Source organism: Drosophila subpulchrella, chromosome 2L (assembly GCF_014743375.2).
Source record: "Drosophila subpulchrella strain 33 F10 #4 breed RU33 chromosome 2L, RU_Dsub_v1.1 Primary Assembly, whole genome shotgun sequence".
Taxonomy (NCBI): domain Eukaryota; kingdom Metazoa; phylum Arthropoda; class Insecta; order Diptera; family Drosophilidae; genus Drosophila; species Drosophila subpulchrella.
The window spans coordinates 24,353,176-24,375,091 of NC_050610.1; the positions used below are offsets into that span (position 1 = coordinate 24,353,176).

At 39.9% G+C, this 21,916-nt stretch overlaps 1 protein-coding gene across 11 annotated transcripts in view; it reads right to left on the reverse strand.

Moving 5' to 3' along the window:
* Window positions 1-338: 338 nt before the first annotated feature.
* The window catches only part of LOC119548335 (protein cappuccino), a 38,172-nt gene continuing 16,594 nt past the window's right edge, over window positions 339-21,916 (reverse strand). For 2 of the 11 annotated variants that reach the window (XM_037855525.1, XM_037855528.1), the window contains exons 3-10: window positions 20,665-21,015; window positions 17,798-18,604; window positions 14,875-15,339; window positions 8,465-8,637; window positions 2,798-3,656; window positions 1,289-2,299; window positions 710-1,013; window positions 339-650 (exon numbers count right to left, since the gene is read on the reverse strand). In XM_037855525.1, coding sequence (XP_037711453.1) covers window positions 533-650; window positions 710-1,013; window positions 1,289-2,299; window positions 2,798-3,656; window positions 8,465-8,637; window positions 14,875-15,339; window positions 17,798-18,604; window positions 20,665-21,015 — 4,088 coding nt within the window. In that variant the 3' untranslated portion in view covers window positions 339-532. The other 9 variants (XM_037855526.1, XM_037855532.1, XM_037855529.1 and 6 more) reach the window with 9 other exon arrangements.

Consider the following 21,916-nt stretch of genomic DNA (forward strand, 5'->3'; position numbering starts at 1 on the left):
TTTGGAGGGCTGCCAGACTGCGAACAAGGCCTATCGTCTATCGGTACGAACGATATAAATCCAAACGATACCTATCGCTTACGACTATAAATCAGTGTTGTAAAACTGCGCGCTTGGTAGAAACTGAAATGCTTTGTTTTAAATTTTTCAATAAGGAATTGAATTAATTTAATGAATACCTTAATGAGTATATTTCAAAACAATAAAGGTAAATTTAAGAAAACTGCATTTCTGTAGCACGCGGATTGACTAATACTGATAAAAAAATCATAAGATTATAATTTTGTAATTATCTGATTACCTGATTCAATTACCATACCACTTAAACTTCAGTAAAATTACGATCACAATAGCAAGAGGACATTTTATTTTGAGAGCCACGCCTGCGTTTATAGTTTTTATACAATTTTGTAACTTAACAACTAGTGGAGAATGAATCCATTTAACGAGGAATTTTCTTAGCAATAGTGTAATAAAAAGCAACTAGAAATAAAAATATATGCTATCGCGTTGCTTAGAGCTACGTAACTAACTAGTTTTTGCTGCGCCTCAGCAGCATGCGCTCCTTGAGGGAAATCCGTCCGGACTTTTCCACCTTGGTGGAGACGTTGCGACGGGACTCTATTTGGGCCTGCTTTGATTTCTTCATCCTGGAAGGGGGACATTATTTATTAACTTGCTTAGGAGGTAGTTTCCTTGATTTACTTACAGTTCGTTCAAGAGACTGGTGACCTCCTTCTTCCAGATATCCTTGAAATCATTGGTGAAATTAGTCCAGTACTCGAAAAATTGATCGGGTGTGCACTGGGCCAAAGTTAGAGTGCAGGCCTTGGGCGAAAAGTGGTAGAACCGCATGGTCTCCAGGAACAGCTCGCGACACTCCTCGAGCGATTGGTGGAGCTTCGCCATCGATTTGTCCGCCCCCTCCATGAACTCCTCCATTTTGGACTTGAAAGGCTCCATAATTTCAGGTCGGGAAGCGGCCAGAACTTTGGCTGTGGTCCTCTTGCAACCTAAGAGGGGGAATATTATGGTTTATTAAAATATTAAAGAAAATGCAAGGATAGGTTTTCCAAGCTTAATGAACATTTCAATATTAGTACAGCCTTGGAAATCCTAGTTTTTGAAAAAAATAAGCTATTTTCGCGCTGGCCTAAAACCTCATCATAAAGGTTTCTAAGAGTAGGCAACAATATATTTTAAATCCGAAAGATCGTTAGGTAAAGCCTATTATTTTAGAGCATACTTTAAGAGCCCAACAAACACGAATCGGCTCTTGAAAACTCACCCAAGAACTTCTTGTTCAGGTCGAAGATCTGCTGCTGCACCTCCTCGAAATCCATTTGGGCGGCTCTCTCCACGTCCGCCGGCTCGGGAATCGGCAATCGGATCTCCAGCGGATGCACTCCCTCCTTTCTCCTCTGCGCAATGTAGGTGCGAACTATGAAATGCAGCAGGGTGGTGTGCGATTCCTTGGACTTGACGTCCTTCAGCTTGCCCAGAATATCCAGATTGAAGCCATCGGCCTGGCCCCGCTGTCGATTTCCCCCGTTCATGTAGTTGCCCAGGGTCAGGATTATCGAAAAGACCAGCTTCAGATCCTCGCTTTCGATCAGCTGCTGTGAGAGCTGCGCTACAGTCTCCAACTTTCGCGCCAACAAAGTCACGGACTCCTCGAATTCCGCCTGGAAGACAATGCAGGAAATCCGCTCGCTGGCCATGGAAATCAGGGATATGTCCAGGAGGAACTGCTCGGGATGATCGAGGGGTATATCTCCGCCGGCCGCCTCCCTGATCCGCTGCAGCTCGTCCTCCGACGCCTGGATGTTGCTCATGTGCTGCAACTGCTCCAAACTCACGACCGACGTGTCTATGTGGTAAATAGCATGCTCGATTTCGCTGGACGGGACGTGCAGGCTCCTCCAGATGATGCCCACATTCCGGGATCTCTCCGGATCGAGAACTTTGATCGACTTGGCCCGCTTCACCTTCAGTTCCTTGGGCTTGCTGACCGGGGCCATGGCCTGGCGGGAGAACAGCTCCGTAAACTCATCGATGTTGTCCAGCGGCGTCTCCTCGATCTCCGTCCAGATTTCCTTGGTGGGCGGCGGGGCGGTGGGCGTGGCCTCTCCGCCATTCGCAGCCGGAGGCTCGTCCGGAGAGCTCCCGCTGTTTTCCGTGCTATCCGTGGAATTTGCCACCGAGGGGGGGCGTGGCGCGGGCGGGGCACTCGTCACGATCCGCGTCCAATATAAGGGACGCATGGGCTTCGGCGGGTTAACGGCGCTCTTGCGCATCGCTGGAAGAAATGATTGATTAAAATTATAACAAGGCCCATAATTTCATTCTTACACTTAATATTGTGGCAAATAATATTGGTCATCGGAACAAAGAAATCATTTACCCCTGATATTTGAAAATGTCATTTCATTTCACATTAAAATCTTTTTTTTTCTAGTTTGTGATGTAATATAATTAAAGATTTCATTTTAAACTAAATATACTAATAAATTTAAAAAAAATCAGTTTGCAATAGTCTTATATTTGTTTTATTTTATAAAAAGTATCATTTTTTGTTTTATTAAACTTTTTATAACAGGACTGTCATATCTAGCATTTTTCAGGGATTCTTTATAATTGGATGTAAGATAGAAAAAAACTGTTTAATTAAAAGTATAAAACAGTATATTTTACAAAGAAATGGGTTTGATTACTTGAACATTTAAAATATGGAAAATCTTTCTTTTTCTATTTAGTAAATTAAGTACATTTTTTTTAATGATCATTTCATACTTACTATTTGTGCGATGGAACCAGTTGCCTTCGGCGGGGTCGGGAAGAGGGGCGGGGGAGATCGCCGTCTTCGAGGAGGAGGCACTCATGGGCGGCGGTGGAGGGGGTACCGCCCCGCCTCCTTCCATGGGCGCTGGTGGTGGCGGGGGCGGGGCACTGCCACTGCCGGGGGGAGGGGGTGGCGGAGGTGGTGGTGCCCCACAGTTGGCAAGGGGCGGAGGAGGGGGCGGCGGCGGGGGGGCAGGAACTGCAAAGACGGGTGGCGGTGGAGGAGGCGGGGGCGGTGGAGGAGGGGCCATGGCCGGTGCCTTTTCCTTATTTTCCTCAATTTCCCTTGCGCCTTCCCCATCAGCCTTGAGTTTCTTTGCGGATTGCCCGCATTGGCAAGTGCCATCGCAATCCTCCCTTTCCGTTTGAGTTTCCGCGTCCGTGAAACTCTTCAAGCCACCCTCCAAGCCCGATTTATTGTATTCATAAACCGTCGCCTCACTGGCGTTCAACAGATCGGTGAGATTCACACATCTCTTCGAGGGACGACGCGGTGGTTCGTCCACACTGCTCAGCAGTTCATTGACCACCGCATGAACCTCGGCCAAGGTGGAGCAGTTGAGCAGACGCTTCTTGAGGATCTGCTGCAGGGTCTTCTGGTTGTCCGAGGATGCCGTGGATGCAGTGGCAACGGTGGCCAACGATCCCGCCGCTGCACCTGCGCCCAGGGAGGCCAAGGATGCCGACTCCAGGGCTCGGATCCCGGACGGTGTGCTGGAGAAGGGCCAGGCCGCCACCTTGTCCAGTTTCCCTGGGGTCAGGGGCAGCGATGTCGTCGGCTGCTCCGTGTGCGTCCACTGGTACATCTCATAGGGCTGGGGAATTGGCAAATTAAATAAAATTATTATTATCAAAGGGATTCATCTTTAAAACAAGATGAATCTGATCTTATAGTAAATTCTAAAATTAAATTATTATTAAATAGTTATGTTAATATTTTGAATGATGTATTTTATATCCTTTGTAATTAAGAACCATTCTCATCATCAATCTTTACAGATATATTTATAGAAATATGGAAGATATATAGAAGAGATAAAGATAAATATTCTAACTTTATTATCATAAGACCCAGTTGATCATTTCACCACATACAAATTGATAAATTCAAAAATAAATTATTTATTAACAGTATTATGAATACAGTGAAAGCTGAATTGTGAATACTTCTTTCTTCAACTTCCATAACAATGGTAAATTCCCAAATTTAAATAGTGTTATTATTATTGCGAATACTTTAAAAGCTGCATTTCGAATCCTTTATTAATAATCGTACAAGTCGATAACAAAATCATAGATTTTTAAAACGTACGTCACTCTTTTTTATCACCCTCTTAACACACAGTGGTTATTATTCCCTTTATACGCAACCAATAACTTCTAATTGCCAGTCGAGTGGGAGAGAAAATAAAAGAAAAGGACAGCCAGAGATGCAGAGAAAGAGACGGCAAGTGGTCTCCAGTGTGCGACAAGCGAGAAAGCTTAAAAGCACCTAAGTTGGCCTAAGTTCGCTTTATTTTCTGCAACGCTCTTGTATTTTCTTAGCATGCAAAACTCCTTTGATTTTGATGGTGCATGTCGCCGTTGACTTTTCAGTCCCACTGTGGGAATTGTGTTTCCTAGTTGTCAAAAAAAAAGGAAAAGAAAATATAAAATATACTTAAAAAGTTGTTCTGCTGTAAGATTTAAGGTAGTATTGCATGTTATTGATAAAAGTATGCCAGAAATATGTAGGGCTGATTAGAGATAAATATATGTTAGATCACTTGAGCTACTATAAGGAATTAAATAAAACAAATTTACCAGAGAGATATAAGGCGAAGTAATGACCCCCCCACCCCCTTAAATTACACTTTACCGAGTGACACAAAGATGACAAATGCAATTAAAATTGCAATTTAATTATGCCGTTAACAAGTGGTGCTTAAACCGAGACATAGATACACACCCACACATTCAGGCAGTCAACGCTAATCAGTCAAAGAACTGGGAACTTGACAAATGCAAATCAAGTGCAACATCCTGTCCCGATGGCTGATTTCGTAGCTGAGCACACACAGTATGGCTGTATAGCCCATAAGGGTTTATCCTTATAGAGGGAGGGGCAGAGTCAAGTTTATCGCACTTTACACCATTTGTGCCCAAGTGTTTGCCGGCGATTTGCATGTTGTTTGCACATTTTAAAGAACCGAAGCGGACCGGAGTTACCCAAGAAACCCACAACTAACTGAAGTGCAACCCAACACTCCCCGAAAACCGAAACCCAAAAAGAAAAAGAAAAACCTAACCATGGGAGACCACATGAAGGTGAGCAAACTAACGGAAAATGCAAAGTGCAATAGTGAAAAAGTGGGAAAAATGTGAAAATTGGTTGAGAAAATACTGGTTTAAATGCTTTTTAAGTTTTTTGTGGGAATACAAAGTCACAAAATCTTTTTTATTGCTCCTTAAAAATCAATTAGTCGAATTTAAAATCAATAAAATAAAATCAGATATTCCCAAATGACCGAAAGTAAGCTAAAGGAGTTAGAGGGGATAAAACAGAATAACAACATTGGTTACATATTTTTGATTTCAACACTTAACAAGTGATTTTAACACAATTTTAGCCAGATTGCCAGCTTGGTATTACCCCATTCCCACTTAATTAACAACAACATCGTCGAGTTCTGTTCACCCTAATCCCATCAGCCACTTGATACATCCCCCTAATATACAGATATATATATATATTTATATAGATGCCTAATTTATATAGTTAAACAACAATCGAACACGCGTACGCACACTCGCAGACTAACAAACCAATAGACACGAACTCTTAGTAGTTACATTTTGCACATTCAAATCCAGTTTGCTCATTTCTGCATCAAAGTTTCGTTTGTTCCGGCAGAACCCAAAGAATAATGCTCTAGTCGATGGGGAAGGGAAAAACTTTCGACTCCGAGTAATAAAAACGCACAAACTTTCAATGAGCTGCAGCAACAATAACACAAACAGAAGGGACTACGGCATAAAAAATATAAGGCTACAGTAATACCTCCAGAAAATATCCAACGAACTTCGCAAATTGGAAGCTTAAAAAAGATGGCATAATAAAAAGGTGCTCTCTAGAGTTTTTAAATTACTTATAGATTTATGTAAAAGTATGCAATCAAATATTTCGAAGTGAGTACTGCATACTTTCAGACACCGTCTTAAGAGATTTCAAAAGACCACTAATTTTTGAAGATTTGTATTAAAGTTGAAAATATCTCAAGAGGTTTCAAAGCCCCACTGATTTTGTAAGATTTGTCTAAGTGTGGAATAAAATATTTCGAACCGAAACCACTGCATATTTTTAGACACCTTCCTAAGAGATTTCGAAACCCCACTGATTTTCGTAGCACCTCCTTTAATCAAAGTTAATTGCTTATAGAGCTAAAGATTTCAGGGCCAGCTAGCGACAAAGTACTGTACAAATAAAACACCAACTAAAGTCAAAGTCGAACAACGAACCTTTGACACAGAGTCTCCCTCTAATTCCCTCCCTGCTGAGCTGGCCTGTTGCCCAAAAAGTTCGAACAAATTTCAGAGACATCGGAGACGTCGTCAGATATACACATATATATATGTATATCTAGGTATATATCTACTTGGCAGCCAGTTGAAGAAATTCGTGATATCATAATCTTGAGCTCAAGTATCATCACATAGAAAATCACTTAACGGTGTCGTCTGCCGCCCTCGTCCCCCGATTTGCCCCGCCCCCTCTTCGGGCTATATGTATGTGCATATGTTTGGGCCTCTCAGGGATTTGAGGTTAAGCTGCTGTGGCTAAAACTTTTGGCCTAAACTAATTTGAGGGCTATATCTAGTGCTTCATTATTTGCGGTGGCTTTTGGTTGTTGTACGTTGTTGGTTGTTGGTTGTTCCTTGGTTGTTGTCGTTATTTCTGGTCTGTTGTTCCTGCTGTCGCCTGTCTAATAACACTTAACTGGGTCTCGGTTTACAGCCCTCGAAATGTAAATGGGGCCAGCTTCTTGGGCATCTTTTTCCACTGGGCAATTAAAGCCTTCCGCCTGCCGCCCAAACTGCTTATTTATTTAGCTTTCTGGTCAAGAGCAGTGCTAAATGCTAAATGGTAAATGGTAAATGGTATATGGCAAATGCCAGGCTAAGCTGCACCCGATGATATGGCCAACTATTATGGAGTCCATTAGGCCCGGCAGATGAAGATGACCATCGCCAGATGGTTGCCAAAGAGTTGGACAAAGAACGAGTGGATAAAAAGGAAACGGGCGTTTTAGCAGGGTGATATTAAAGGTCTCGGTTTTCGCCATGCACTGGGAAATTTAATAGGTTTATATTTTTAAGTTTCATCAAAGTTGTATATAATCGAAGTTGTTATTGGAAATTGTAGGGGGTTAACAATAGCTTATGAAGCTGTCTAAAAGTATGCAACAGAATATTCTGACTTCTTATTGAGAAATTAAAGAAAGTTGTTATTTTACTGCATACTTTTTGACCGTTAAGCTTAGTATCAACAATATTTAATTTTAATAATTGCATATATCTTCAATAATCTTGCCAATGGATTTATTATTTAACTACATAGTTTTTTTGAGTGTCCAACTTTGGTTTCATAATTTCGCATGCGCCAAAACAACAAAATCAACAGCGAGAGCGTAAAATTGTTAATGCTGGCAAAGAGAACTTGGCTTTTGATAGTTGACGGCTGCCGACTGTAAAGTTTTAACAACTTCTGACACTTGCAGGCGGGGGTGCCAATGGGCGTGGCCGGGGTCAGATGGACAACCGCTGTAGCTCGGTTAAATGAAAGTGCAACGAAGGCTTGGTCTTCCCTTTTATTTCATGTTTTTTTATTCTGCCTTCTTTTTTTTGCAATGGAATTGCTAATTTCCGGGCACAACTTTGCGGTTCAGTTTTGCACAACTTTTCGCTGCAACTTCGACGAGCGACGGACAACGCTGCGTATGAGTAACATTATGCAGAGAGGCCATAAGTTGAAGGTCCTGGCGCCCAAGAGGCCTCGAGCTAAGACCGGACCATCAGAGCACTGGCAAAATTAGCCACGATTAGGCTGTCAAAATTCACAGATTAACAAGCCTTAAACGTGGCCTAAATGGGGCGGGTAATGTTCAAATAAGTACTGAATTACCATAAAAACTCAGATAAAATCATATATTTGTAATTATGGAATGTGCTTAAATTAAAAGTAATTTTTTATTTATCCTGAAAAATTTAACTCTACCAGCAAAAGATATTTCTTTAAAAAATGTAATAAAAAAAAATAATCCCGGATTTTTTAAACCTTCATTTTTCCCTATTTCTAAAAAAAAGGAAGTATTGCACACAACTTTCTTCCAGTGCCGTAGCGACAGTCATTATCAATAGTTTTTCCTGAAACGCTAATGACTTGAAAGTTAGTTTAACTGCCCCTTAGATCTGCTAACCCTTCGCCCAGATTTTCCATCCTGTTCGCCCAGTCCAAACCCAACGCGCTGTCATCATTTCCGGCGAAGCCGTGGCAACTTCCGCCCTGTTAGCGCCCCTCAGTTAGGAACCCCTCCTCACGAAAGAGATGACCAATTTCCGGGGAATAAAAGTGCATTGAACTCACGCTAAATCCGCAATCCAAGTGCTCATTGGAGATCTGCTTGAGGACGCCGACATATTTGAGATTATTGCAGAATTGCAGCGCTAGAGAATTAAATAATTCCTGATTGGCGTCGCTGGGTGAACTCTTCGGGTTGCTCTGCATCGTTGAGATTAGCCATTTTATTAGCATTTGACCTGAAAGAAGCGAAAAAAAACAGTTGTAACTGAATTAAATAACTTTGATCACAGCTGGTCCACTTATTCACTCGTTCTCCGAAAAATAAAAGAAAACTTGTAGCCACTCAGCAGAGAGATTTATGGGTGAGAGACGCTTGGGGTGAAGCAACTCCCAGGCGGAGGGCCCTAAAAAAAGTGGAATAAATAATTTTCTGGGGTGAAAGTCAGACAACAAGCTGGCCGGGAAGAGTACTAATCGATGGGGACCCAAAACAGATACCCTACGATTTCTTCTTATCACTATTTCCTTTTTGAGGTTTAGAATAAGGATTCGTATCTATGAATGAATTATAGTTTTTTGGAGTGCAGTTACGAACTAAGTCCCCTTAATCATGTGTCTTTTTTGTTATAAAGTCCCATGACTAATAGATCGATAAGATAAACAAAGAAAATCCTGTTAATTAAAAAAGAGTCCACAAATTATCGGTGTATATATGAGGTATAAGTCTTTCATTCACTTTTGGTTATTAAAAAGGTTTAATAATAAGATATAATATAGCTTTGACTTTAAGTATTGATGAATTCATAGTAAGGGGGAATATTAAGGGGGAATATTTTTATATTTAAAATAGTCTTATCTCTGGACCTAATATATTAGCTTTTAACCTAACATCTTCAGCTTGATGTTTTTGATTATTTATATATTTTCTTAGAACTAGAGACTTTTAAAATTTCTTGATTCTGCTCATAACTGAGCGACTTTCACAACCAACTAAAGCCCAAACAAACTTTTTGTAGCCAAAAAAAAATCGAGTAAAGAAACAAACTTACGCTGGCTGTCAGCGTATGAGAGGGAAACAGTTTGCAGGAGCAGCTGGAGCAGATGTTTTGGGTCAGAGGTCGACATCTCGAGCAGGTCAATGCGTATCCGTCGGATGCGTAGGCTAATTCCTGCGACATCAGGTGGTGGCTCCTCTGCCTCTGGTTTTCCCCGGGAAAATCGAGTTCTCTGCGCCCGCCAGGCGGCCAATGACATTAGTTGGAGATAATGCGGTGGGAGATTGGGAACATCCTCCTGGGAATTCCGTTGCGATTCCCCTTCCGATGCGAATTCCAATTCCTTCGATGGCTGTTTGGCCAGCAGAGAACACCAAACGTTGCTCAGGGCACTGGACATATATATACACTATAAAGTATCTCTTCTGGATCGACAGACCTAGTTAAACTTTCTCTGTCTAATAACAAATTAAAACTGCCTAAGCGAATTCGCCAGTGTTTTTCGATTAGCGCAAAAAATTGAAATGTTGTCAAAACTTATCAACATTATCAATGCCTTGAACATGACAACTGCGGCACTCTCGACAACCTCTGCTTGCACACTGAGAAGAAAATATATATTTTTTTAAGAACTCAAAAAAAAAAGATTTAAGTTTTAAATTCAAAAAGTTCCATGTCAACCACTCTAGCATAGTTTTTTTTTAAAATTAAGGAGATGGTAGCATAAATACTTTAAAAAAAACTAGTATATGATACTAATTAAAAACAGTTTAAGCTGAGAAAATTTCTGGAAACAGTTTGAATAAATGTGTAAAGGTAATGGTTTTCTTTTGTGTGTAGATAAGATTGCAGTTGTTGAGAGAGCGAAAACTAGGCAAATAGAGTAATATTAGTTGGCCCTGAGAAGGTCGCCTGCTTTATCAGTCATGGTTATTTTTTGATAGGTTTTCAAAGCTCTCTTCCATTGAATCATTTGTCTAAATTTACTACGAGCTCTTCAAGCACGTCATTATTTTCTTTAATCATCGGAGCTAAATTTCGGCATAAATTGAACTGAATCAAACGTTTTTTTCCCATTTAATATATCTACAGGTTTGTTTTGGTTTTTCAATGGCCTTATCTTTTAATAACCCTTACGGAAAGTGAAGTGCTGCTCTTTTCAGAACTTTAGATAGCTGAAAAATCAGATTGATAGTGTCTGTAGAATTTATGTAAACAGTGACAGATTAAATCGGTTTGATAGGGCGCCTTTAAAGATTGAGTGACGCAAATCAATAAATTTAAACTGCACGACGTAGTGTGTTGACTTGAATGTAAAAAAGAATATAAGTAAATGAAAAATAAACTTATGAAAAGTATAGATACACTAATGACAGTTTATTGAGTGTGTTAAAGAGATAAGAATTTAAATATATATTTATTTTAATGTTCAGATTTCATTATTTATTACTGACTAAATCCTATTTATAAACTAAAAGTCTTCCTATTTTGAGGAACTCCTATAAAACCAAGATACTTTCTTTCATAAATTTTTCCTGCTATCTTGCAAAGGACCTCGCTGGATGTTTCCATTCCATCAACAGTATCTATATCCATCCCCCACGGACTCATCGGAATTGGGTTCACAAGATCATTAGCACCCACCGCATGCAAAGTTGATGCCGAGGATTGCCATTTTGATATCGATGATGGCATCATTTTGGGGGCGGACCGGAAGGAAGTGCCAGCTTAGCTGGTCATCGGTGGCCCAATGCTAGTTGCAATCCTCATCCTCATCAGCAGGCGGTATCTTTGTTGTTCCTGCACCAAATGTCGTTGTTTTCTGTTGTTGCTGCGCTTGGCCTTTATTGCTGGCGCCGTCGCGGCGTTGTGGCAAGCGGGTTTCCAGTTTTGATGAAAACTGCGCCACCAACGACGCACAACAAATTTGCATAACTGCTTGCCAGGCGAATGCAACCAACGTGCACGGAAAGAAATATTTAATAAAACTAGTTTATTTAATTCAACGAAATTCACTGTTTTGTTGAGAAAAGGCTTTTTGTTTATTTGGGAATCCATTTCACATGGTATATCGTAGTGTATGTCTCCAAAGATTTTTATATTTTTAGATCTTCTTCTAAAAACGTAATATTTTTAATATTTTGTGTTTTATTGTAAAGATATTGTGTTACTCAGCTTAAGATTTATTTACTTAGATCTTTAAATAAACTTTTGAAAAATAATAAAAGATTGCAAGCTGTTTATTAACTGAAATAAGTTTATTCATTAGTTTATTAACTAAAATAAATACAAAATTCCATTTACCACTTGTGATTTTTTTGTTCAGTGCTGGTTGGGTGGTGGGAGGTCGAAGCGGCTTAGAAGTGGGTGGTGCGATGGGTGGCAGCGGTTTTTGGCGCCTCACGCATGCATGCGTTGCATTCATCAACGGCAGAGTGGCATCCGCTCTCTTCACTCCGACAAACAGAACGGATGGGAGCGAAACGATGCCACAAAACCACAAGGCAGAATGCAAAATGAAGCAATGAAGATGCAGCGCAGAAACGGGCTAAAGCGACTCCCAAATACCCAGGTATATATAAACTTAGGAAATTTAAAATAGCGCTGAAAATTAAAACCCCCTAAGAAATATGTTTCATTTTATGAGAAGTAAAAATTTCAACAATCTTTAAAAACCCTCTTTTTAAGTTGGATCTTTTAATGTATTTCCGTTAAGTATTCCGAATTATTATTATTCTAGTTAACCATATGAAATATTTTAGGTACTCAATGTTTCCTGCAAATTCGGCCACAATATACCAACGATTACGAGGTATTTTAAGTAGAGGAAGTGAGCTTTATAGCAGCTACTTCCTCTTACCCGAAAAAATATTGTTTCATTACGCGATGGCCGAAAACATTGTCGTCTACACTTCCTGGCAGGCAGAGCTCCTTCAAGTTGGTTTTCGCCACCCAATTGGTGGCCCTCATCCCGGCCAGAATCACTTCATCCGAGCGACGCTGGCGAACGTGATGTTGTCGGGCATATAAATCAGATTTTTGGTCCGAAAGCGGTGCCGGACGTTGTCTGATGAAAAGTCGCGACAAACAGCTTCTGCCTTTATCCCGCGTCCATCCCGAATTTTCCCAGTCGCATCCCATCTTCCTGAAAAGCCACGAAGAATTGATGGCCACTTCAGAGACAATGACGTCGACGACGAAAGCGCGAGATGCGAAAGATGCACTGGGGAAAAATGCTATCTATATGGGGATATTGCTTATATATGACATACAGACATTTTATATAAATTATCCTATTAAAACATTTTAAATCTTAGGAAGTACTTGTATGAAAATATTAAGCAATTCTATTAAAATAAATATTCCTCACTATTTTTATTCATAACTATATCCCATCATATCCCGATCAAAAGATGATATCTTGAAAAATACTTTTTTTCTCTATTAATATATTCAAATAAATTCTAAAATCTATCAAAATTCCTTAAAATAATAAAATTTTAAAGAAAATTTATACAAAATATGGTATTTTTTTTATAATTTAGGCTAAGTATTTTTTCCAAGTGCAGCAAATTGCGTGACCAGCCGCACTCCGCTCCCCCTCCCCCCTCAGTTTTGCCAGAAAAACCCCCCATGTTGCAGCTTCTCTTCTTCTTCGCTTGTTTGCCCAGCGAGGCGTTAAAATGTTTGTTTGCATTAATTTGCAGCAGACGACAACGGGCGATGAGGATGAGGATGATGATGATGATGGCGGAGGATCAGGATCCCCGGGTGCTGAAAAGCGGGAAGGCTGACAACGATGAGCTTACCAATTAGCGCTTTTTACCCCCTCCCATACCGCCCCCCGGTGGGCGTGGCATGTGTCAAAAACTGCGCCTCCAAAATGCCCGCGATGCGTTTGAAGCGAAAGTTTTCAGGCTTTTCACTTTGCAAATTTTTGGGTGAGTGGGGGATTTTTGGAAATAGTTTCGTCCAAGAGCCGGAAATTTGCAGACGGAATTTTCGAACGCACAACAATGTGAGCAAAGAGTATTAATATTTACAGTGGACTTTCGATATTAAGAAGTTGAAGGAAAGTAACTAATCTGGGAAATGGAATTTGGTTAAATAGAAAACTTAAATTAAACTACAAAGTAAGTCCTTTTAAAAATGGTGGTTTGAAAAGAATGTGCTTGATGATTTTACAATTCAAATAAAATAGAGTTATTTGCTGTTAACATTTAAATCATGTTTGTAAGAGATGATCATTGCTCTTAATAGGCAACTATTTTAATTTAAAGGACGTCCTTAAAAATTCCCATCAAAATAACTTTATAACCTGGGATCATATTTTTAGTTACAGAGTGAATACTGTATAGACACATCTTCTCACATGTGCAAAAATTCCAGAGATTTTCACTCTTGGGAGACGAATTTAACGTCTTTCCCCGAAAGTATGCCACACATTTTTGGGCTGTGGGGGCGGTGGAACTAGAATAGACTATATGGAATACGTATACCTATATGCGTGTGCACTTCAAACACTTGCGAAAATGCTAACCTGGCAAGTTTTGCCCCTCCTCTCCTCTATTTACATACAAAATTTCCCAATTATGCAATCATTCAACTTGATTTGGCTTGCTTTTCTTGACTGATTTCCAGAAGGAAAATTGCAAGATGGGCGGTGAGGGCGGTTGGGAAAGTGTGCTGGAGCTGAAGCAGGCAAATTAATTGTTAACTTTAAGCAAACAACAAACGCAATCAAACGTGGAGCACCGGCAGAAAAAAGAATGAAATGGAAGAGAAACGGAAAGGGAAATAAAATTAAATGTTTCCCGAGAAACGACACAAAAGGCAAACAGTAAATGCGCAGAAATCGCGGAGGTAACCTTTATATTCCTCCCGCCAAAATCCCTTTCCCCAGACCTCTTTTCTTGTTTTTTCCCAATGTTCCTGCCTTTGGCATCGCTTCACTGGAGTCGCAGATTGAAGCATAAAGCTCAGCTCAAAAAAAGCGAGAGCACTGGGTTAATACTCTAAAAGACTTTCTACGAACGAAGTGAAAAGAAACATCAACTAAAAATGGCATTTCAAAATCTGAACAAAGAGCTCTTTCAGTTATATTTTAATTGGGAACTCATTGAAAGTTGTTCATAACATTTAACCTATAAGAACTGAAGCTTATAACCATATTATAATTTAAAGTTTTTTAAGAATTCCAAGTATCTTGGATCAACATTTTTGTTAAAGCTGATGCTTTATGGAGATATTTATATCGTTATAGGACATAAACTATATATGATAGATATATTTTGTTTATGAAAATTCCATATATATTAGAACTCAATGTTATTTGAAGCCATATATAGGAAAGTAGTTAAATAATAAATATATAGACAGATATCATCTCTTTAAATATTTTCCAATCTTAATGAGACTTTTCCCATGCCCACCTCTTAACTTTAGAGTATTTAAGCACGAATATTTGGGCAAACTTACCTTCGAACTTTTCATATGCAGCGAAGCTTAACTTTTCCGGTACATAAGATGAGCCACGTCGCGAACCAGCTCCACTGGCCACGCCCCCTGCGCCGCCCACGGCGGTATCGGGCGGCAGGGTTGCCACCAGCAGCGAAGATGAGACTGGAGTGGCCAGCAGGGTGGTCTCGTCACTGGCGGGGCACAGATTCGGGGGATTGGAGCTATTATTGCCAGCCGAAGATTTCTCGACCGTGAAGCTGGCGACCTTCTTCAGCACATTGCTCGACAAAAGGGGCGTGGTGGGCGTGCCGAAGCCGGGGGGCGGCGGTGGGAGGGGCAGGGGGGCCGTGTCATCCTCAACGTTTTCAGAGGCGGCTGCAGAATTCGTTTGAGACTGCACAGGTGTTTGAGATGATTTAAACGAAATTATAACAGTTGATTGCGTTTCCAGCGACGACGAAGGTCCCGAAAGTCCTGTAGCTCCTGTGGAAAACGAATGAATGACGAGGCAATGGCATTAGCTGGATAAATTTGTATAGAAATTCCCGCGATGCTTAAATAAGTGAAAAATTGAGGATAAATGTATTCCTGGCAGCGCATAAGTCACTTCCCATAATTACTGGTTAAATTCTAGAATATTCGGCAACCAGGCGCCGCCCATCATTTATCATTTTTGCCAGGGGCAAAAATTCTGAATAGTCAGGTATTTGAGAGAAAATTTAAAGATTTATGCTTTGGGAGGCCCCTTTCGGGCAGTTTTTGATTTACATTTCATCATCAAGCCAATATTTAGATGATTTTCACTCATTATGTCAAAATTTATGGGCAGCAGCATACCACCGCCCCTTTCTAAAAATAAACATTTAAAATGGGAATGTAAGTCTTTTGAAGGACGCTTTGCAAATATTTTCTCAAGCTTTGCATCCTGCTCTTTAATAATCCCCAACCGCTGTCAATTTTTAAATGATTTACATTAAATCGAAATTCATGTTCGCCTGCCCCGCCGCCAAAAATAAACATATAATATTTTTAGTGCATTAAATCTTCCCCTGGATCCCCGATCCCTGATTTCGAGGAGCAAATTTTTATGGTCGCTCCTCTGCGATTGAGTAGACCCAGTGGAGCGCTTATCGCAGCCCATCATCATTGACTGTGTGCCCGAGTGGTTCCTTGCCCGCCCTTCGTTTCGGCGGATAACTCCCGCGTGCATCATTCTATATAACATGATTTAATTAAAATTTAAACTTTCTTTTTTTTTTTTGGAATTTTGCCTGCTTCCCTGCGGAGCCACAATGGGGAATCAACAAAGTCGGGGGCAACAAGGAACTGGAGCTGCGCCTGAAGCGCCTGTTTCCGGCCAACATTTTGTAAACAATGAAGACGTGTTTGCAATTTTTAAGTTTTTACAAATGTTTTTTTGGTGTTGGTAGGTAGTATTTTTTACCCCAGCCAGAGGGGCCGGAAAAAGCAGCGAACCATGCTCGCTTTTGTTTATTTTTTGTTTATCGAGCCGAGCGAGTTGGGCCAACGCAATTAGGTGAATTTCGGAGCGGGGGATACTCGGCGATTCGGGGGCAATTATATATTTAAAATATCATGTGGGGGCAGAGGAAAACGAGTCCTTGCATAAATGTGCCAATAATTACTTTCGGGTCCCTGCTTGTTTTTGTTCAATCTTTTTTCGGCATTTTTCTCGCGCTTTTTTGTGTTACAAAAGCGCCGCTGATCGGATCAGTTTTGAAAACAAAGAGTGTTGGTTGGTGGAGTAAGGGGAAAATGGAAAGACTGTTGCTACATGAGTTAATTAAAAAACTTTGCATTAAGGTCCAAGGACAAACCCTTTTCTCTTGCGGTTTTCTTTTCCCTATAAGGTTGTATAATATAAAAAGGTAAGCTTCTATTTAATACAATTACTTCATATTTTGAATGCTTATTAAATAATATCTATACTTAAAGCTCATTAACTTCAAGTGTTCTTATGTTTGGTTCAGACAATTCTGTTTAAATTAGCTTTTTAAAATGCTTCTAACCCACGCTTAACTGCGTAAATAGTACAGTGATGAATAGAATTAGTTAAGAGGTTCTAGAAGTGTTAAGGCGTAGACAACTACTTCAGTTTTTTTGATTTCACCTTCGAAGAGGACGATGGGCCATTCAATTTTGGAAAAGGAAAACACCACTCCAAACTACAGTTTGACAAGCACTCCTGTGTGACCCGTGTTTACCTTTGAAATTGGCGCAGCGCGAAATAAGCAACAATCTGCTCAAAAAAAGGGACAACCTTTTAGACATGTCTCTTCCTTCATTTTTTTCGGCTGAAGGACCACTTTCTAGCGCACACATATGGCTACAAGTGGGACACAACAAACAAGGCCAAAAACTGGTAGATTGGCATTTTTAAAGGGTGGAGGTATCGGCTTTTTAAAAAATTCATTGAGGGACTTTCATCCTCATTTCTCTGGGTTATACGATTAATTCATTAATCAGTAATTGCTCTATGCAAACTCTGTGCACTAATTTAATTTTAGAATTTACTAAACAATGAACTTTATCGAAAATCTTTAAATTGCTTTAAACACTTTGCATATTTTAACAATAGCTCGAAATTACCTCTTTTGTCTAAAATGGTTTTTATTTGCCTGAATGGATGGTCGTTTAAAATTAAATTAATTGTTGTCCTCGGGCCAAAAACACGATAAACAAGAAGCTTTAATAATACGTAAATAAAATGCAATTAGTTTAACTTGAAATTTACACTTCATCACTATATCAATTGAAATTTAAGATAATAGATTCAAGGCCTAATCAATAAATGTAAGATTTTTTCATTGCTAGCATAGGCGCACTTTCTAAAAAGAATAAAATTTATAAAGAAGTTATTGGAAATGGGTTTTTTGTTACCTCATTTAATTAACTACCCTCCTCTAAAATCTATTCTTACCCGTTTCGTTTGGTGTTGATGAGGAAACACCTGGCGGTGTCTGACTGACGGCTGCTGTGAATCGGGAGGATAGGTTCTGTAGCTCGACCTTTTTGGCCTTGGAAACGTTGAAGAGCTCCCCGTTTCCCAGGGGCGAGTCCACGCGGGGTCCCGATCCCTCCATGTTCCCCGGGGTCAAGGGGGTTCCCGATCCACTGCCCAGGACTTGGGCCAACTTCTTGCCCAACTGCAGGGCCATGAGTTCCTCGTCCGGCGAACTTTCGGCCGGGCTATTGGGTGCTACCAAAAGATCGGTATTAAGCAATATGGTTGCCTGATCCGCCCGATCCTCGACCTCCTGGGGGTCATTGGCTATGCTGAGGTAGGTGACGCGGGTTAGGCTCAGGCAGGCCAATTTGTCAGCTCGACAGCGTTTTTGCAGCTCGAGGACTGCCTTCGCGGTGTTCGGCGATAGTGTGTCCACCGAAGTCACACTGATTTCGCTCAGTGGACGATCGCGCTTCGATTTTTGATTTACGTCCGGTTTAGCTGCATTTAGGTAGTGCTTGCTTACGATCAGTTCGTCGACGGGATCTGTGAATAGGGAATCATTGCTTGAACAACTGGTGCACAACGATCTCCGATCGTAGGGATAATGGCGGTTGATTTGATGGGTTCGATGATTATGCTGGTGAAGTTGCCTCTGTCGCTGCTGCAGCTCCTGGTTTCGATGCTGAGTGAGGGTATCATTGGAGGCATAGCAACAATCGTCGCTGCTGCAATTGTGGTACTCTAGCGAATCGGTGTAGTCCAAACTGACCACGTCGTCTTCGTTTTCGGTTAGCAGTTCAGAGTGTGGGGGTTAAGTTGAGAAAAAGACAAGTGATATAGAGAAGTAGAAAGATTGCAGGAGGAGCTTGGAAGAGCCCTATGGAACATAATCAAAACGTAAGTACACCAAACTATAAATGTAATAGTCCGAAAAACATCAAAAAATTAAAATGCTAACATATAAGAAATGTATTTTAAAATATATTATTGCTTTTAAACATCATCAATATATGTATGGAGCTAAATCTAGAAATAAATTCTAGTTTTATATTTATAACACTTTTTAATCAATGTTACAGTCTGTCAATAGAAAAAGTCATAAATTGTTATAGATGCGTTTTTGATAGTGTTTGATGGTTATTTATTTTTCTAATATTCAAATAAATTATCTTCCGCTCGGCGGAGTTTCTCTAAATAGTTTTCACCAAAGTGCGATGAGCTCGCTGCTCAAATATTTGGAATTAAACAAAACAGTCTGCCAACTGCGGCTCAAAATGATTTATATGCCATTAATCCACGACGGCGATGGCTCATTCACAGAAAAGCGACATGTGTAAGAAATAATAATTAAACAAAAGTAAATAAAAACAGGGCGCCACTGGAAGCCGGAAGAGAGTGTTCAAAAAAGAAGAGAGTGCTGTCTCAGAGAGAGGGAAAACTGGAAAGCCGCAAAATTATGAAAATCTATATGGAAAATGGTCAGCTGGAAAGAAAAACAGGGGGAAAAAAGGTGTGTGCTTGCTGCGGGCCAAATGAAAATGAAAATGGGAAAGGTTCGAGAAAATCCCCCAAAAGGTAAACAAAGAAAACGGTACAAAACAGAACCCGAAAACTGGTTTTGGTTATGAAGAAAAGAGATGGGGATGGGGGTTTCGTTTCGGAAAAAAGCGTTGGCGTCGGTTGCCTTCTCTCTTTCAAAAGTGAATTGTTTAATTTGTTGTCCATGGGCAATTAAGGAAGGCAAATTGAAAGCAAAACAAGAGCCCAACTGGAAAGATGAACCCCGATAACAAAGGAAAAGGTATTCCCCCTTTCCCACATATAAAAGAGTGGAGGAATAACACCAAATAAACACCTGTAGAATGCTAATTCTGTCACTTGAAGGGCACTTTTCCCTATAAACATTCACTTTTCACTTTCTTCACACCGCATTCGTGTCTGCCCTTCTGAACTTTGGTTTTATTTTGGTAATATCTAGTTTTCCAGAGGGCCTTACGATTTCAACATGGAACGATCTGCGCGGAAGCGAGTTCAAAGCGTTACTAACAACCAACTGGTTTGGAACTAAAACCCACTGGAAAGTCAAAAGCCGCACAACAAAGAGAGAATCGGGGAGAGACAGAGAGATAGAGAGAGTGAACATATAGATATAGAGAGAACGCAAATCGGAGAACCGCCAGAGAAATATATATATTCATATATACACTTTTTGTTGACGGTCTTAAGCTCGAGTTACATGAAACGAAAGCAGAGCAGAAACGTGAAATGATCACATGAGATATGATCGACGACAGAAGTACCTTTCATATGGAAAGATATAGGGGAAAATGATAATAGTTAAGGTTCATGTAGATCTTGCCTAGCATGTTCTATCCTATTCCATTAATACATATAGGCACTATGGAACTTCCTAGGCTTTGAAGTTATTGATAATAGTTAAGGTTCTTAATGCTTAGCATTTTCTATCCTATTGCATTAATACAGATAGGCACTATGAAACTTACATAAAAACTTCCAAAGGCCTTGAAGATTCTGAAGATATTTTAAAATACGTAAAGCTTACAGTATAGAAAATTATCACCTAACCAGAATTCAGGTAACTAAATTTAAATTTTCAATTAAGTTTCTAAAAATAAATTGTTTAACGTGTTTTATTTTAGGTACCATCAAACAAAGAGGTATATTTTACAGAAGCCTTTTCTTTTTCCATACCCCTTTTGACAAACAGATCGACAAGCCCAGCATACCCAATGTTTCGGAAATATAAGTACTAATTAGCAAAGCAGCGACGTCGAGGGCAAAAATTGCATGTGTTTTTGAACCGAGACTGAGCTTACCCGCAACCACTGTAGTTTTTCGCGTTGCTTCAGTGGTTTCTGCAAAAAGCTGTTCAATGAACGCACAGTGGTCATCGCCAGGGGCATTTTCCCCCTGGTTTTTTCTGGGTTTTGGTGGGGGTTTCGGCGGAGGTTGCGGTGCTACGCGTCTTTTTCGAGGCTGCTTGGTCATCGGGGAGTTTTTCTCTTGAATCTGCAGCTCCTCCCTCGATAGAATTCCCAAATATTCCTCTTCGTTTTGGATACTTTTGTGTTGAATCGAGAACTGACAGAGCTGGCTCAAATGGCAGCGATCCTCATTTTCGGCTTGTATTTGCAGTTGCTTTTTTAGTCTCGGCGGTTTCGCAGGCGCTTTACAAATAACGAAATCAGTTTGCATACTTTTGGTCTGCAGCATTTCAAAAATCTAGTATTTTTGGTGACGAATGTAGTGGCTTTGTCAAACTTTTCTCAAATGGATAATATCATTTTCAAAGTTTTATTTTTTGGCGGGACTTAAAAGGCTGCTAGGAGGCAAGCCATAAGTGTATTTTTAAAATTTGAAAACATCGCATTCATACCTTCTGTTCATGGCTATTGTGCTTTGATCTTATTATTGCATTTAAAATGAATTTTGGATAGTTTTTGAGTAAATTTTTAGAAAAACTGACATTTCCAATAAATGCTACTGAGGATATTTAACTGATGATGATACAATAATCGAAATTGCCTAGACATTTTTTAAGTTTATTAATATACTGCACAAGTGTGTTAATATTCACCCTTATTTGTATGGGTAATGGATTTTTATTAAAGCTTTCTTTGTACTTATAGATTGACAGTCTCAATTCATAAAATAGTTCTGTATTCGACATTCAGTTCCATTAAATGCTCCCAAAAGTATGCAAAACAAGAGTTGCAAAACGAATTCCGATTTGAATGTTCAGTATTTAAAACGCTCAGTTATTACAATATTATAAACAAATTGTAAACAACATTAGGCAGTTGTTAAAACTACACACATGGACAAAAAGATGGTAGATGAGTGAGTTTACAACTTTACATGGAAATGTACAAGCGAAACTATTAAAACTAATTGCCATAAATATTAGCGGCCAGCCACGTGCCATGCCAAAAAAACTTTTCCACCATAATGTGCTTGTCTATACACCCAGAGAAAAAGTGCACAGTAAAATTAAATAGATTCCTATATAAAATGTTCATATTACACATTTAACATACAAGCATTTACCAATTAAATATGTAAGTTTTA